Source organism: Scyliorhinus torazame, chromosome 3 (assembly GCF_047496885.1).
Source record: "Scyliorhinus torazame isolate Kashiwa2021f chromosome 3, sScyTor2.1, whole genome shotgun sequence".
Lineage (NCBI taxonomy): Eukaryota > Metazoa > Chordata > Chondrichthyes > Carcharhiniformes > Scyliorhinidae > Scyliorhinus > Scyliorhinus torazame.
This window is the reverse complement of record NC_092709.1, coordinates 323713607-323732674: the sequence shown is the minus strand read 5'-3', so window position 1 is coordinate 323732674 and position 19068 is coordinate 323713607. Positions and strand designations below refer to the sequence as shown.

Below are 19068 nucleotides of genomic sequence, written 5' to 3'. Positions count from 1 at the left end.
CCTCTGTGCCATCTTCTTGGCTGGAATGAGAGTGTGTCCGGAGTGGAGTGCTTGTCAAGCTTTCCAGCACCAATTCCAGCCCCAGTGAATCCAACGACGGGGAGAATGCGAGTTGCTCTAGATTCACATGGGTAGAGTGCTGGCCCATTAGCATGTCCTGAATTGCCCGACAAATAGAGCCCCCAACAGGAATGCGAACCGCACGCATTACCCGATGTTACCAATTAGTCTCCCAAACTGAGAATTTTGCCCATAATATCCTATATAGTTGTGGGAAAATGCTGGAATTTAAATTTAATAAATAAATCTGGACAATAAAGCTAATCTCAATGATGGTGACCATGCCAACAATCATTAATTGTTCTAAAAATTCATCTGGTTCACTAATGCCCTTTGGGGATGGAAACCTGCCCATTGACATGGTCCGGCCTACGTGTGACCCCAGGCCCATGGCAATGTCTCTGAAATGTCCAAAGAAGCCATTCAGTTCAAGACAATTAGAATCATAGAGTCATCATAGAATCATAGCATTGACAGTGCAGGAGGAGGCCATTTGGCCCATCGACTCTGCACCGGCCCTTTGAAAGAGCACCCTACTTAAGCTCACACCTCCACCCCATCCCCATAACCCAGTAACCCCACCTGACCTTTTTTTTGGAGACGATGCGGCATTTTAGCTTGGCCAATCCACCTTACCTGCACATCTTTAGACTGTGGGAGGAAACCCGCGGAGAAAGTGCAAACTCCACACAGACATTAATCCAAGGCCGAAATTGAACCTGAGACCCTGGAGCTGTGAGGCAGCAGTGCTAACCACTGTGCCACCGTGCCGCGCAACAAATGCTGGCTTGTCAGTCACACCCTCATCCCATGAAACATTTTTTTCTTAAAAAAGGAGACAGAGAGGGCAAGAATATTCATGGGTGAAGGAGACCTCACGGTTGAAGGAGACCTCACGGTTGAGCGACTAAAGTTAAGAAGTGATGTCTCATGGTTAGAGGTGTGAAATACATGTGTATTACACATGAAAGAAATTGAATTACTGTGATTTCAGAGAAGAGCTGCTGTTATGGGGTGGATGGGGAAGAGGAGGGTGTTGATGGGCGATGGCAGGATTGGGGATTCATTGAGAAGCAGTTATTCATCCATTTCATGCTGTGAGGAACAGAGATTGTGCGAATTGAGGGTTTACAGAGAACAGTTTAGGCAAGGAGCCAGAATAAAATCAGAACAAATTATTGATATTATTCCATGAGCCAAAACAAAAATATAATGGCATTCAGGCTGTAAAAATTCAGTGATACCATGAGATAAATCATACTCTGTTGTAACAGGTTCATCCATCTTATCTTACATATACTAAAGCAAAGATTACAGCATTGCCCTCGCAAAAATAATTTTAGAATTGAACGCAAAACACACAAACATTTTTGCACCTGTTGTATCAATGGAAACAGGCCTTTTTCTGCAAGGCAGGTGTGCTTTGACTTCATTTATTTAATCGTTTTCCTTAAATTGGACTAATACCAGCCATTTTACTCTGAGTGAATATTCAAGATAGAATCGAGGATGTAAGTACTTCATTATCATGAAAAATTACTCCGTTCACTTCAGTTTGCATAGCTTTGAAGAATTGACTGCGACACAAGCAATTAATCCATGGGATATGGGGAGATGTTGTCGTAGTGGTAATGAGACTGAGCCAGTGATCCAGCGGCCCAAGTTAATACTCTGGTGGAATTTACAAATTCAATGAATGAATCTGGAATATAAAGCTAGTCTCAGGAACGGTGACTGTGGCCAAGAAAACTATTGGCGATTGTTGTAAAAATCCATCTGGTTCACTGATGTCCTTCAGGGGAGGAAATCTGCCGTCCTCACCCAGTCCGGCCTATTAGCGACTCCAGATCACAACAACGTGCCACTTAACTGTCCTTTGAAATGGCCGAGCAAGCCACTCAGTTCAAGGGCAATTCGGGATGGGCAACAAATGCTGGCCTTGCCAGTGATGCCCACATCCTATGAAAAGTATAAGGGATAAGGCTTCAGAAACTGAGAGATTTTGTCAGAAGGCCCAGGTTTGCTGTTGAGGTGTAGTTGACTGGCACAGTCACAGTTAATTATGGTTGGTTTCAGTTGGGGGAGATCTGATTTGGCCTCATAGCTGGTGCCTTAGTTTCTGATCATTGTTTAGGGATGGTTGCACATCACTACTCATTATCAGTGAATGTTCATACTTTAACCCTTTGGATGTCTCAACATTTCGTCTTCGCTCGTAGATTGCCTATGCTTTTATTTTTGGCATTTCTACATATTCGCTCTTTCTCCTGATCTATATTCCAGTCTGCCTGCTCTGGCGGTATGCTTGCTTGCACTCTTGTGCTTTCCAATCACCCCCCTTAACGATTCAATGATTTTGAAGTGGTCAGCTAGAAATTGATCACACTTAACTCTGTTTGATGTGATCCAGGATGTCAAGCAAAGCTTGATGTTTATAAACATTGTGGTGAGAGCACTTCAGAGTTACTCAACCATGAAGGAAGATGAATGGAACAATGCTGACAGCTGGGTGTGTGGAAGCTGTGTAGCCACCTAAAATGGCTGATTCCCTATTAATTTGGCCAAAACCCGATTTAAAATGGCTAACCGAAAAGGCTGATGGGAAAAGCAGCCAACAGGACACAAACGGACAGCTGCAGACAGAATAGCATATTCGGCTCTGGGGAAGTCGGCCCAGATCGATACTCAGGACTATTAGCAGCCCATCAACCCAGACATCTGCAGTTTAATCGGCTATCCCCAGGAACAATTGCAACATATTAGCAATTGAATGCCGGGCCAGACCTGTCGCCGCCTGCAGTGGCCGAAACAAAGACAGGTGAACGACCACCCCCTGATCGAGGAATCGTCCCATTATTGGAGCATATCGAACCCAGTGATTGGGAACAAGTCCAATCACTTGGGACTCAGGGTCAAGGGCCGCCCCGAGAGGCGGGAAGCCCCTGGGCCCTATAAAGTGAGGGGCCAAGTTCAGATCTCTCTCTCTCTCCCTTCTTCGCCTGCTCGCAACCTTCAACAAAGAACCGTAAGTTTGACTCCAGCGATCGCTACCCGTTAAAGACTCCTAGCCATCGACCCGTATCAGCCTTTTGAATCCCGCGGGCCAGATCCGATTCGATAAGCCATTCGTTTCCCTGACCTGGTGGGCCCTTCCTAAAGTTAAGTATTGGCCAGTAGTGGTAGGTTTCGATATAGATAGTAGGTTTATTGTGTAAGCATTAATTGTTGTATATAATAAATGACCGTTGATTTCAATCTTACTAAGCGGTGTGCTGACTTATTAATCATAACTCGAGCTTGAACCACGTGGCGGTATCAGAAAGATACCTGGCGACTCGTGAGCAAAGGTGACATAATCAGAGGTAATAAAACTAAGGCTAAAAATAGCAACAGCTGTCAATCACAGTCTAGTAAAATCAATATCAGAAAGAAGTGGATGAATGACTTGCAGATCAAAGATCTGATGGGGTTTAAACCCAGCTGACTGGTTTTATCTTTCCAGGAATTGACAGGTGCTGTTTCCTGTGTCTGAGCTGGCAGGTGCATTTCCCAGGTGAGTTTTAAAGCAGTGATATTTTTCACTGCCTGTGTCTGGACAGCTCTCAAGCTTACAGACAGAGGTCGCTCTTCTGGGGGGCTTAATGACAGGGGTCATTTTTCTGGGGATGTGGGGGGGGGGGTCTCCTTATTTAGGGAGTCCATAAGACCATAAGACATATTAGCCAAATTAGGCCACTTGGCCCATCGAGTCTACTCCGCTATTCAATCATGGCTGATATTTTCTCATCCCCATTTTCCTGCCTTCTCCCCATAACCCCTGATTCCCTTCTCAATCAAGAACCTATCTTTCTCTGTCTTAAAGACACTCAGTGATTTGGCCTCCACAGCTTTCTGCGGCAAAGAGTTCCACAGATTCACCACCCTCTGGCTGAAGAAATTCCTCCTCATCTCTGTTTTAAAGGATCGCCCCTTTAGTCTGAGATTTTGTCCTCTGGTTCTAGCTTTTCCAACAAGTGGAAACATCCTCTCCACGTCCACTCTATCCAGGCCTCGCAGTATCTTGTAAGTTTCAATAAGATCCCCATCATCCTTCTAAACTCCAACGAATACAGACCCAGAGTCCTCAACCATTCCTCATATGACAAGTTCTTCATTCCAGAGTCTATATGGGAGGGGACAGGTCGGGTCAACCACGTACTGGGGTGGGGGGGGGGGGCAACACACACCTAGAAATTCCCAGTTGAGGGGCTGGGTTGCACTACGCTGCGAGCGGGAGTGGTGAGGGTGAAGGGGTTGGGAGTGGGTAGCGGTGCTGGCCAGCCCGAGAGCATTAGCCTGGGCCTCTGCATTGCTAATCCATGGCATCACACTATGCCACAGTGTCCGTCACTAATGCCCAAACATTAGAATCATAGAATCTCTACATTGCAGAAGGAGGCCATTCGGCCCAATGTGTCTGCACTGATCGTCCAAAGTAGCACGTAACCCAGGCCCGCCCACCTCGTCTTGACGGCGTCTGAGATTGGCACATCCAGAAGCGAAGACGAAACGCACTCCTGTTTGAGATTTTGTTTTCAATGTCATATTTTGCTGGATGCCAATTAAGGCCCACCTCGCATGAAACGCATTCCTGGTTGGGTCTCTGTGTAGGCTGTGATGGGAATTCGCCGGGTGCCAGGTCCAATGGGAACCCAGCTGGTGGGTTTAAAAAGTACAGGGACAGCTGCATGAACGCTGACAGGAGGTATCTCGGAAGTTGAGGGAGCTTTAAAAATCGAGTCCTGCAACCTAACATTTGTCTGAAGAAGGCCTCAGCACCTAGCGGCCAATTGAGGAGGCAGGAGGGGCACAGCGGCATACCTCTGCTTCTCGGATGACTACTTTTGTGTCCTTGTCCAGGAAGTAACAGCCAGGCAGCACATCCTGATGCCGAGAGACAGCAGGAGGCACAAAAATCTTGAGTGAGATTGTGTCCCAGTTCAGTGGGCGGGACATGGAGTGCCACATCCGGATGCAGTGCCACAAGAGGTTTCATTATTTGCTGCAGTTGGCAAGGGTAAGTGGAGAGATGGCATGGATGTAAGACAATTGGCACTGAAGTGTGCAATGCCAAGGTTGGGATGACTGACCACTTGGCCTCTGCACAATACAGGCAGTGGTGTCTATGTGGGGAGAGAGGTATGGTGGGAGGGGACCGCTACCAAGAATGGACCATCAGGGTGAGGGTGCACTAATGATGCAATCTATTTGTCACTTTCAGAAGAGACGCCAGAATGTAGCAGAGTAGAGAAGGACGGGAGGCCTGGTGCCAAACCTGAGCATCCTCACCAGGGTTTAGAGCGAGGTACTTGAGCTAGATTTCCACCGCCCAGCTTGATCCACTGGTTGTGGCGAAGCAGGGGTCACACCTAAAGGTAAGAGTACAGTGCACAGGTTCTTAACAGTGCACAGGTTCTTCTATGGGTCCTCTTGTTTCAAATGAAAATGTCACAGCAACACTGCCCATTGAAGCTATTGTGCAGATGGCACTACACAAATTATCTCCATTGTCCCATCTGCCCACCTAGTATAGTGAATCAGTGATGACTGAATGTACTGGCATGTTTGCTTACTCCCACAGGCTTGCCATCCGCCAGCGCCCAGCACCATCCTGAGGGCCTCCAGGTATCCTCCGAGGAAGGTACTCCAACTTTAGAAGAATCATGCCCTCTCTCAGAACCACGTACCGATGCAGATACTCACACGTCGGTGGGCATTAGGTTGTCGCCACCGGGGTTAGTGCAAAATGGTGAAGGCACATTACACTTGTGTGTAATGTGCCTTCAGGTGGCAGAGTCAGAGAGGTCCCAGGGCACCGACAGCGGGAACTATGCTGGAGACCAGGACTAAGCTGAATCTGAGGCAGATGACAAGCTGTGGAAATGTCCATCAGACATTTATGTCCAGAGGGTTGCATGGAGAGATCTGACAGAGATCTATGAGGGTCTGTGTGCCATGGAGTCCGTCACTGCGGAGTCCAAGCAGAACATGAGCACTGCGTTGACCCTGAGCACGGAACGCACATCATACCCCATTGAGCGAAGGGTGACTCCCGTAGAGAGGGAGCTTCAGCCGTGCCCTCAGGAGTTCCAGGACCCGCAAACCAGCACACCAGCCCACATCGACCTCCGGAGACCCCGGCCAGAGTGAGAGATGGGTGAAGGACATAGTCTTTCTGGCAGGTGCCTGTCCAGCAATATTGAGCAGGGAGGTGCAAGAAGAGCTGTCTGTAATCTGTGGGCTCTGCTCAGGGCCCTCTGGACGAGGGCAGCAGCTCCTCCGCCCCTCTGCCATTTGTCACTGGATCTCCCGATGCCGCAATGTCTCAGGAGTGCCCAGCCATGGGACTGAATGCTCCTTCCCAGCCGGAACCAACTCAGGCATCAGTGGCCCGAGGAAGCAAGTCAAGGTCATCATTTAAAGATAGTCAGCATGGCTTTGTGAGGGGCAGGTCATGCCTTACAAGCCTCACTGAATTCTTTGATGAAGGTCGGGCAGTGGATGTGGTGTATATGATTTCAGTAAGGCATTTGATAAGGTTCCCCATGATCGGCTCATTCAGAAAGTCAGGGGGCATGGGATACAAGGAAATTTGGCTGTCCAGATACAGAGTTGGCTGTCCGAAAGAAGACAGTGAGTGGTAGTGGATGGAAAGTATTCCGCCTGGAGGTCAGTACTCCGCCTGGAGGTCAGTGATGTCCCGCAGGGATCTGTTCTGGAACCTCTGCTCTTTGTGGTTTTATAAATGACTTAGATAAGGAATTGGAAGGGTAGGTTCGTAAGTTTGCCGATGACACGAAGGTTGGTGGAGTTGTAGATTGTGTCGAGGGCTGTTGCAGGTTACAACAGGACAGTGACAGGATGCAGAAGTGGCAGATGGAGTTCAACCTAGATAAATGTGAAATGCTTCATTTTGGAAGGTCGAATTTGAATGCTGAATACAGGGTTAAAGGCAGGATTCTTGGAAGTGTGGAGAAACAGAGGGATTTTGGGGTCCACGTACATAGATCCCTCCAAGTTGCCACCCAGGTTGATAGGGTTGTTAAGAAGGCGCATGTGTTGGCTTTCATTAACAGGGGAATTGAGTTTAAAAGCCATGAGGTTTTGCTGCAGCTTTATAAAACCCTAGTTAGACCACACTTCGAATATTGTGTCCAGTTCTGGTCGCCTCACTATAGGAAGGACGTGGATTCTTAGGAGAGGGTGCAGAGGAGTTTTACCAGGATGCTGCCTGGACTGGAGGGCATGCCTTATGAAGAAAAGTTGAGGGAGCTAGGGCTTTTCTCACTGGAGCGCAGAAGGCAGAGAGGTGACTTGATAGAGGTGTACAAGGTGATGAGAGGCATGGATAGAGTGGATAGCCAGAGACTTTTCCCCAGGGCGGAAATGGCTGTCATGAGGGGACATAATTTTAAGGTGATTGGAGGAAGGTATAGGGGAGATGTCCAGGGGTAGGTTCTTTACACAAAGAGTGGTGGCAGAGGTGGTGGAGTCAGTGTCATGAGGGACATTTAAGCATCTCTTGGACAGGCACATGGACAGCAGAAAATTGAAGGGGTGTCGGTTAGGTTGATCTTAGATTTGGATAAATGGTCGGCACAACATCGTGGCTTGTACTGTGCTGTACTTTCTATGTTCTATGTATGTTCTATGGCGACCATGACAGTAAATTCAGCATGCTGCTTCTAATTCTGGGAGTGAGAGTGGGGGGAGTGCACGAGACAAGCGTAAGATTACGGCACCTCAAGGACAACAGGGCATGTCACATGTGACATTATTTGTGTTCATTACTTTGACTTTTCTGTTAGATTTGGCACATTTGTATATTGTTCTTATATTAAGCTACACAATCATGTTGCTCAATTCAAAGGGCTGAGCTGGTTGCAGCTTTGTACATTGGCCAGTTGTTGCACACATGTGTAAGTTGAGGGCTTTGTGTTGTGCAGGATTTCTGGGCTGGGCTCTGAAGGAAAGTTTTATTATGAGCGAGATGTTGCTATTGGATTGAATCAGCCTCCATGTCTTGGATGCCGAGCTGAAGAATTGCTGGATCAATGCATTCTTAACGTCCCTGCCCCCTGAATGTTCATTTTAATCACCTTGAAGACCACATCCTATCCAGATCCTCAGATCCATCGCAGGAGTCATCCTCCCTGGCCTGTGGTCCTGCATCGCTCTCCTCAGCCTCCACTGCGCCCCCTCTTGTCAGGACTAAAATGTCAAGGGGGCAACATGCACGAACTATGAGGGAGATATTCTCTGAAGATACTGCAGTGATCCTCCGGATCAGTCAAGGCATTGGAAGCATATCCTGAGCAACCCGATGGTCCTCACCACCGCCACTCTTTGTCAATGCATGACTCCTGTTGTATCTACTTAGGGCTGCAGGGTGGCACAGTGGTTAGCACTGCTGCCTCGCAGCTCCAGGGACCCGGGTTCAATTCCGGCCTCGCCTGATTGTCTGTGTGGAGTTTGCTCTTTCTCCCCGTGTGTCCGTGGGTTTCCTCCGGGTGCTCCGGGTTCATCTCACAGTCCAAAGATGGACAGGTTAGGTGGATTGGCCATGTTAAAATTGCCCCCTAGTGTTGAAAACATTAGTGGGGTTACTGGTTAAGGGGATAGGGTGGAGGCATGGGTTTAAGTGGGGTTCTCTTTAAGGGCCGGTGCAGACTCGATGGGCTGAATGGCCTCCTTCTGCACTGTATGGATTCTATGATTCCATGATACATCAGTGTAGCACCGTCAATATGACGCGAGGCAGGTTGAGGTAATGTCAATTGAAGGTTTTATTAAGCAGAACTTTATCCCCAGCAGCGTGGTTACAGAATGCAACTGCTGAGGGAGATGGAGGGAAAAACTGGGTTCTTATACCGGCATTTCTGGGTGGAGTCCAGTAGGTGGCAGATCCTATCAGGACCTGGCATCCCTCCACCAATAGCCTGTCGACACGTGGTGTACCGTATTACCCCTAATACATACCACCACATTCAGTTCTTGGATGATGGAGTGGTGGGGTCATCAGCCACCTGTTTGAGGGAGAGCCCTTATCACCTAAGAGCCATCGATCCAAATTTGCAGGAGCCATGAACAGCCTTGGTAACTGGGAGTGTCGCAAGATGTATGAATCATGTGAGATCCCTGGATAACGGGCACATGCCCCTTCGCCACATAATTTAGTCAGAGACAATCTGCACATTCAGCGAGTGATACCCCTTCCTGTTGTGAAAGCTCCCGGCTCTCCTGCTGGCACCCTGACGGCCGCATGCCTGCAATCGACAGCATCCTAGAGGAGAAACCCAGCTACCGCCACAAACCATTGTGCTTTCTCCACCTGGCTACCACCGTGTGTCTGGTAATGAAAATGATGGGCCTTTCTGATGATGGCATCGGTCACTAGCTTGACACAACTGTGTGTGACTGATTGTGAGACACTGGAGAAATCCGCCACTGAGCCCTGAAATGAACCTGAGGCGAGGAAGTTGAGGACCATTATCATGGGGTGATTGCCTGCGCAGCTGGAGGCAACTTCAGGAGATATCATTTCGCAAAGGGATGTCACTGTCTCCCTGGAGAGGTGAAGCCTCCTGTGGCCCTAAATCTCAGATATTTGCAGGTAGTCAGTGCACTACCTGTATACTCAAGCTGTTGGGTAGTGGAATCTTTAGCATTCCCTCCCGCCTCGGAGCCTGTGCCTTTCCTGTTACAGGCCTCTGCCTGGGACGCTGCATGCACTTACTCCTGCCCCTCTCTCCTGCCCCTCTCTTCCGCTTCAGAGCAGGTCGCACCAGCAGAGTCCATTATCCCCACTGGAGCAGATGCAGAGGACCAGTGCCTTGCAAAAGGTGGAACACTGTTCTCCAATCCTCACAAAAACCTTCCAGGGCAGTCTTGAAATGCTGAACATCGTGGCGCTAATGCTAAATAATAACTAGGAAACTCAAGCAAAACTCTAAACTCACACAGCTACGAACTCTATCGCAGAAAAACTGTTGCTCCTCCAATGGCCTTTTCTCCAGCCCTGACATGAGGAACTGCAAACAAACCTAATGGGTGCCCAACTATTTTGCCCATGCGACAAGCAAAACATAGCAAGACAGCGCAAAATGCCTTCAGGTTAGCCTTTTAATGTCTTTAATTGGCCCTTTAGTTGTTGGCGGGCATATATCCAAATCACGTGTGTGCGTGATGATATCTTCTCGTGTGAGTTTACACACTCTGGGTCTGGTGCCTTTCCAGCCCAGACGCATAAAAGTCTGGTCGTTATCCCTTCCCTGCGACTCTGTCCTACACATCAGAAATATTTTAATTCTAATACTACATTGGTAAAACCTGTAGAGTGGGTGGAGCTCTGGCCTCGGGTAATTATGAGGTGATTTTAAACTAAAGACATGGATTTCGGGCACTCCACCCAATTCACACATTCCAAACCCCGACGTTGACCTCAGTGCCAAGTGCAAAATAAGTGTCACGCCTGACCCTGTCCATTTCCCGATGGGTAGGTTCAGTTCGAACTGCCCCCAATCAGATGACCAAGATCTCCTGCTTGTGCAGATGTGCAGAAGTGTTAACTGTGAAGAACAAGAGTAAGCCAATCCTTCTGTGACTGATCCCTCCAGGCCACTGTCGCATACGGCCACTCGTTATATCAACACACTGGGCGGGATTCTCCGTTCCTCCAGCCGCGCGTTTCTCGGCAGCCCGTCGTTCACTGTTGGCGGGATTCACCACTCCCACCTCCCGTTCCCATTGAACCCAGACCATGCCGCCGGCAAACTTGCAGGCGGGAGCAGAGATTCCCGATGAGCGGAGAATTCTAGCCATTTTACAAACAAATGCAATACCTGGTCAGCCACAGCTCGAGCCAGCTTATCCATCCTGGACCCTGCTTCCGCAATCTTCTTGGCTGCGTTGATTACATCGGATGTATTTTTTAGCGGACCCTTGCCCCTACAAGATATTGGAAAACAAAACAAAGAAATAAATGAATCTTCCAGTTTAAAATTAAATTGGCAGCAAAAAGATTTCTTTTTAAGTACAACTTAGATTTTCATTCCTATTGGGAGAGTGGAAAGAGGTTTTACGAGGTCTTTATACACTGCTTTTGGGAACATTGAGCAAACAAGCCCTCTCTCTGCATGTTTAAGGAGGAAGAGAATCTGCATAATAATGGAGCAGAGGTGACAGTAGGAATAGAAACTGCTGGAAAAACACAGCAGCATCTCAAAAGGAAAAAAAGACCAGTTTGTATTTAACCAGAAGTATCAAATTTGGGAAAGTGAGGGTTAAAAGACTGAACAATCAAGATTTCAAAATTTTCATCTTTGTTTTCAAAACCCCTCTTTGGCCCCAACCTCCTATTTCTCCTCCAGTTCCACAAGCCCCAAGATATCCTTGTTCCTTCTCTTCTCTTGGGCAATTGCTCCACCACTGGCACACATGCCTCCACCTGCCAAGGGTCTCGGCTTTTGTGATGAACGGTTACTGTAACACTGGACCCTTGTCATCATGTAAGGTGATGTCCCCTTTAAGACCTGGAACCCTGGGGAACTCCGCCTCCGGCTCCACCCATCTGGGAGCCGTATATAAGGGGCCACCTTGTGGGCGGCCTAGCTGTTAGCACACGTCTCGGCACCAGTCTAGTTCTTAGTTTATTAAAGCCTTCTTTACCGTTTACACTCTAAGCGTCGTTATTGAGGGGACCACAATTTAATAAACTAAACTACATCAGGATGGACGCAGGTCTAAAATCAGAGAAGCTCAACCTGGAAGCACGGACACCGGAGGCAAAGGAAATTTTTCCATTCCGGCTCCGATGCTTCGAGGCTTACCTGGACTCCTCAGAGACTCCCATCCTGGGGCCGCGCAAGCTGCGTCTACACCACGCCCGGGTGAGTCACAGAATCTCCGCCATGCTCAAAAAGGCGACGACTTGTGAAGAGGCGGTCGAGCTACTCTGCAAGCGGTTCGTCAAGCCTATCAACGAGGTGCACGCCAGGCATCTGCTCTCTACCTGCCAGCAGTGCTCGGGGGAATCGCTAGACGAATTCGTCAAAAAGCTCACCGCGCTTGCCAGGGACTGTGACCACCAGGATGTGACAGGGGAAGTCTATATGAACCTGCACATCAGAGACGCTTTCGTGTCCGGCATCCTCTCGACCTACATCCGGCAGCGGCTGCTCGAAAACGGGGCAAACGACCTCCTCACTGGAGGTGACCCGACATAACTTGGGTACGTAGCCCGCGGACTCCCCGATCTCCCCCCCCGGACTTCCTCAGACTCAGCCATATTACAGGCCTGCACCACGCGGCGACCCGCTCATCATGGGGGCACACCGTGCTACTTCTGCGGAAAGGGCCAGCACCCACACCCACGTTGCCCAGCCCACTCCGCGATCTGCAGCGACTGCGGGAAGAAGGGGCATTTTGCGAGGGTCTGCCTGGCCAGATCCAGGAGAGAACAACAAAGAACAGCCGACCCGAAAATCAGGCTCTCAGGCCCGCAGGCCTCGCAATGCGGCTGCGCACCAACCCAACACGCCCCCTTCTGACGCGTCATCAGCCTCGTGCGAATCATGCGAGCCGCCATCTTCTCGACCCGACACGCGCAGCCGACGGCGGCGGCCATTTTACGAGTCCAACTCGGCTGAGGACTCCGACTACCCGCGAGTGGGAGCGATCACCCTCGACCAAACTCGGCAAAAACACCTGCAGAACTCTATGATGCAGGTCCAGGTCAACGGGCGCGACACTGCATGCCTCTTCGACTCCGGGAGCATGGATAGCTTTATCCATCCTGAAACGGTAAGGCCCTGCTCCCTGCGCACCCATCCCGCGTCCCAAACCATAGCCCTCGCATCCGGGTCCCACTCGGTACAAATCAAGGGGTACTGTATCGCGGATCTCCCGATCCAGGGCGCCAAGTACACCCGTTTCAATATCCTTCCCCACCTCTGTGCCCCCCTGCTGCTCGGACTGGATTTCCTGTGCAGCCACCGAAGCCTGACACTGAAGTTCGGCGGACCCTTGCCCCCCGCTCACGGTATGCTGCCTTGCGACACTGAAAGTCGCATCCCCCTCTCTATTCGTGAACCTCACTCCCGACTGTAAGCCCGTCGCCACCAGGAGCCGGCGGTACAGTGCCCAAGATATGACTTTTATCAAGTCAGAGGTCCAGCGTTTACTGGGAGAGGGGGTCATTGAGGCTAGCAACAGCCCTTGGAGAGCACAAGTGGTGGTAGTCCGGTTCGGGGAGAAGAAACGGATGGTCGTGGATTATAGGTAGACCATAAACCGCTTCACACAATTGATGCATACCCCCTTCCTCGCATCGCGGGAATGGTAAATCGGATCGCCCAATACCGAGTCTTTTCCACGGTCGACCTCAAATCCGCTTACCACCAGCTCCCCATCCCACCAAAAGACCGCCCCTATACTGCCTTCGAAACAGCCGGCCGGCTCTTCCACTTCCTCAGGGTCCCCTTCGGCATCACAAATAGGGTCTCCGTCTTTCAAAGTTCGATGGATCAAATGGTGGACCAGTACGGTTTGCAGGCTACATACCCGTACTTGGACAATGTCACCATCTGCGGCCATGGCCAGGAGGACCATGACGCAAACCTCGAAAAGTTCCTCCGGACCGCCCGAGCCTTTAACCTGACCTATAATGAGGAAAAATGCGTTTTCCACACAACCCGGCTAGCCATCCTCGGCTATGTCGTGGGAAACGGGGTCCTAGGACCCGACCCCAACCGCATGCGCCCCCTTAAGGAACTCTCCCTCCCCCACAGCCTCAAGGCCCTCAAACGGTGCTTGGGACTCTTCTCCTACTACGTCCAGTGGGTCCCCAAGTATGCGGACAAAGCCCGCCCACTCATAAAGACCACCACTTTTCCCCTCTCGGCTGAGGCTCGATTGGCCTTCAACCGCATCAAGGCCGATATCGCCAAGGCCGCTATGCGCGCGGTGGATGAAACTATCCCCTTCCAGTTAGAGAGCGATGCATCAGACATCACCCTGGCTGCTACCCTCAATCAGGCAGGCAGACCAGAAGCGTTCTTCTCCCGGACCCTCACCGCCTCCGAGGTTCGACACTCTGCAGTCGAGGAGGAGGCACAAGCCATTGTGGAGGCTGTGCGGCGCTGGAGGCTCTACCTAGCCGGTAGGAGGTTCACCCTCGTCACCGACCAATGGTCGGTCGCCTATACGTTCGATAACGCGCAACGGGGCAAAATTAAAAACGATAAAATTTTGAGCTGGAGGATCGAACTCTCCACCTACACGTACGTCCAGGGGAGCTCAACGAGCCCCCAGATGCCCTGTCCCGCGGCACATGCACCAACGCGCAGGACGACCGCCTGCAAGCCATCCATAATGACCTCTGCCACCCGGGGGTTACCCGGCTCGTCCATTTTAGCAAGTCCCTTAACCTACCTTACTCAACCAAGGAGGTCAAGGCCATGATCAGGGCCTGCCAGATCTGTGCAGGGTGCAAACCGCACTTCTACTGGCCAGGCAAGGTTCGACTCGTGAAGGCCTCGAGGCCCTTTGAGCAACTGAGCGTGGACTTCAAGGGGACCCTCCCGTCCACTAATCATAATGCCTATTTCCTCACCGTTATCGATGAGTTCTCCCGCTTCCCATTCACCATTCCCTGCCCCGACATGACCTCAACCACGGTGATTAAGGCACTGCACAGCATCTTCACTCTGTTCGGTTTCCCCGCTTATATCCACAGCGACCGGGGTACATCATTCATGAGCGATGAACTGCGTCAGTATCTGCTCAGCAAAGGCATCGCCTCGAGCAGAACGACCAGTTATAACCTGCGGGGAAACAGGCAAGTGGAGAGGGAGAACGCGACAGTGTGGAAGGCTGTCCTTCTGGCCCTACGGTCAAGAAGTCTCCCAACTACCCGCTAGCAGGAGGTCCTACCCGATGCCCTACACTCCATTAGGTCGCTCCTCTGCACGGCCACGAATGAGACCCCTCACAACCGATTGTTTGTCTTCCCCAGGAAGTCTACCTCGGGGTCTCGCTTCTACCTTGGCTGATGGCTCCGGGACCTGTTCTTCTCCGGAGGCACACGAGGAACCATAAAACGGGCCCCCTGGTCGAAAAGGTCCGATACCTCCACGCCAACCCCAGTTACGCCTACGTCGAGTACCCCAACGGCAGGCAAGATACGGTTTCCCTCCGGGATCTGGCACCCGCTGGATTCCCCACTACAGATGCCCCTTCCCACGCCGCTCCCCTGCAGGACCCGGCACCCCGTACATCCACCCCCCCCTCCCGGCCCCACCCCCCGTTGGTGAGCACCTACCGTGCACGCCCCCTAGCGCCCCCCTTTACACACCCCACAGGTGCCGGCACCGCTACCCCCGGCCCCACCTATTCGCCCTGCACCCTGTTCCCCTGCCCCAACCCGGACCGAAGCTCCGACCGCCGTGCTCCCGGACATACCCTCAACCAAGACATCAGTGTCCGCCGCACCACCGCCCGAACTGAGGAGGTCGATGAGGACGATCCGGCCACCGAGATGGATGGATTTATGATGGCACTTGACCCCCGTCGGACTCTTTTTTAAACAGGGGGTGAATGTGATGAACGCTCACTGTAACACTGTACCCTTGTCACCATGTAAGGTGATGTCCCCTTTCAGACCGGGCTTGGAACCCTGGGGAATTCCGCCTCCGGCTCCGCCCATCTGGAAGCTGTATATAAGGGGCCGCCTTGTGGGCAGTGCAGCTGTTAGCACACGTCTCGACACCAGTCTAGTTCTTAGTTTATTAAAGCCTTCTTTACCGTTTACACTCTAAGCGTCGTTATTGAGGGTACCACAGATTTACAAAACCCCCCTAATCCTCCCTCGACGTCTCCTTCCTCCTTTCAGATGATCCTTAAAATCTACGACTTTGACTTCACTTTCAGTCACCTTCCCTCATATCTATTTATACGGTTTGGTATCAAATTTTGTGTGAGAATGCTTCTGTGAAGTGCCTTGGGCCACATTGTTATATTACAACAGCTCTAAAAATATAAGTTGTTGTTGAGTCGAGAGCTGCAAACAACTATTATAAAGGAATAGCACATCTAAAGGTGCAAAGTGCGGAATAAATACACAGCGGTTTCAGGCAGGCTTCCCTGTTTAATTGTGATGAAGAGTTTCTACTCGAAATGTTCACTTACCCTCTGCCTTCTCAAGGGACTGAGTTTTGCACTCGTTGGGTGCGCACGAATGGTAGGCCCGGAAACAGGCGGGAAAGATTCTTCTGGCCGTGATCAGCTCGCGAACACAATTTCAATGGCCAATTAACAGGCGTCCAGCATGAAACACATTGAGGAAGGGGGTGCGGGAGGTAAGGGTGCGGGTGCAGAGGAAAGTGAGGGTGAAGGCGGGTGCTTCTAACTAGCTCCCTGAAGTTGCAGAGCTGCTGCAGAGCTGCTACAGGGAGCTCCAGACCGCTACAAATTAAATGAGATGAAAAAAATGCAACAATAATGCCAATGTAGCACATTCAAGCAGCTGACAGCAGAACTCAAAAAGCACCAGTCCCCAGACATTTTATTGAACTATATTTCACCCCGGACATTTCATCCTGGATTAAGATTGTAGCATAAAGGTGAAGGCTGACAATCGTAAAAGTGGACAGGCCACGTAAAATCGCTTTCACTGGCCCCTTCATAGGCTTAATTAGGTTAATGACGTTATTCATGAAGGCCCTGCCTTCTCAGCCTTTCCTCTCGCCTGAGGTGTGGTGATCCTCAGGTTCAACCACCACCAAAGGGGAAAGCAGCCTATGGTCATCTGGAACTATGGCGACTTTACCACCTTACATGGGTTTAAATGCCCGCTTAATTGTGGGCAGCTGCGCTTTCAACTGTTGCGTGCACCCACTGAGTGCAATATTATGCAAGTACGCGATGACGTTGAGATGTGCGCCTGTCGTCTTCTCGTGTGTTTTCCCGTACTGTCGGGTGGGGCATGTGCGTACTCAAGCGATGCAAATTTTGGCCAAGGTATTGACAGAGCCTGTTCATCTTGACAGAATTTCCACCTCTAAACAACATCAAAGATATTCTATTTCTAATATGCTTGCAATACATTGGAGGAAATCAAAGTACTTGGGTCTTTTGACAGCAGAATTAGGACTCATATCTATTGGCCGCGATTCACCCGAGGAATTTCTATGTCCGGTTTCGGGTATGTTTAGTGGGGCTTTATTTTGAAACTGTGTTCTCATGGACTTTGAGGAGGGAGTCATTCAGCTGGCAGGTGAGGACGTGGATCATTCCTGTGCTGATTGGTGAGGTCAGTCGTGCTGAACGAAATGAGGATCCAGCACTGCAATGTCCATCAGACTACCATGAGTGATGCCTCCTGCACTAATTACCTCTCCTTTCTTTCGCAGGCACATTTGCGAGGGAGTCCACGAGTCATTCCTTGACTCCAGCCTCAACAACAGCACAGAGCATGAATTCACAGACACCGCTAGAGAAAACCTGTCACAGCACTCACCCACACTCTCCACCAGTGCCGAGGCACACGTGAACCTCACCTTCAACATCCCTGTGGTTTGCTCAACTAAAATGTGATTTGATGCATAAGCCTTATTGTATCTTGTCTCTGCTGCACTCTGTGTCCGCCTCACAGATGTCATCAGCCACCTCTTCAGTGACTACTGCTTGTCCCCAAGGAGCATCAAGCCGTAGCCTCTGTGGATCCTGAAAAGGATCTGCGAGCAGCTCAGGACGTAGGAGTCGTGCTCATTCCCTGGGAATCGAGCAGAAACCTGCAGAATCAGGTCATGGGGGTGCAGTTGTCAATTCAGCCATTCGAGTCTGCACCGGCTCTTGGAAAGAGCACCCTACTTAACCCAGGCTTCCAACCTATCCTTGTAGCCCAGTAACCCGACTGATATGTTGGGTGTTCTGGATCCCATACAGGTCACCAACACTTGAAGTAGTTCAACACTATCTTATTAAAAGGTTAACTATTTAAACATACTTGAACTGTGGGTAAATACGATACTTGCTTTAACTAAAGACCTTAGCCTTGTCCTAACCAGTTGATGCACTCAGCATATGGTGAATGTCTGTGTTGCAGGCTGTGAGCTCTGTGCTCCTAGCTAGCTGCTACTCGAATGAGGGGGAACTCTTTATAGTTCGTGTGCTCTCACTGGTGATTGGCTGCGGTGTTCTGTATGTTGATTGGTCCCACTGTGTGTCCATCAGTGTGTGCCTGCACCATGATATACTGGTGCATATTATGACATCCCCCTTTTATATAAAAAAAATGTGCCTGCATGATAATAAATAGTGTATGGTGAATGTTCCTGACTACGTGTGTGCGAAATACAGGACTTTGTACATAAAGCTAAGCTATTTACATGGAAAGGTGCCTGGTGCAGAAAAAACTGTGTGTCACACAAATAACGAGATGAACACTATATACAAACCACTTGAATGATTAAACGGAAGAACAGACCAGAGAGTCCATTAGTGCACAAAGTTCACAAATTAAGTCTCTGAGGTGGGCGACGAATTCTGGTTGACCGCCTCAAGGGTGGGTCAGGAGCCACCAGCTGAGGAGCGGGCTGGACTGCGTCAGAGTGAGGAGGGTGCAGAGTAACCGGAATCTCCCCATAGTCCAGGTCAGGCACAACACGAGGGCGTGGTACTGGCGGAGGATCAAGTAGCGAGCGCGGAACGAGACAAAGGGCACGTCGATTACGGCGCAGAATGGAACCATCCAGTAGACGAACCAGGAACGAGCGGGGAGCCACCTGCCGAAGAACCACAGCAGTTGCAGACCAGCCACCATCTGGAAGATGGATGCGGACGTTGTCATCTGGAGCCAGAGCAGGGAGATCAGCTGCACGGGAGTCATGAGCCGCCTTGTGCTGTGCACGAGACAGTTGCATTCGTTGAAGGACCAGAACGTGGTCGAGGTCTGGGATGTGAATGGATGGC

At 50.4% G+C, this 19068-nt stretch overlaps 1 protein-coding gene across 3 annotated transcripts in view; it reads right to left on the bottom strand.

Annotated features, from left to right (window-relative positions):
* The window catches only part of ctnna2 (catenin (cadherin-associated protein), alpha 2), a 1959617-nt gene that overhangs the window by 162419 nt on the left and 1778130 nt on the right, over positions 1-19068 (bottom strand). For all 3 annotated transcript variants that reach the window (XM_072497636.1, XM_072497638.1, XM_072497639.1), the window contains one exon: positions 10941-11046. In XM_072497636.1, the coding sequence (XP_072353737.1) occupies positions 10941-11046 (106 nt within the window). The remainder of the gene's footprint in view (positions 1-10940; positions 11047-19068) is intronic.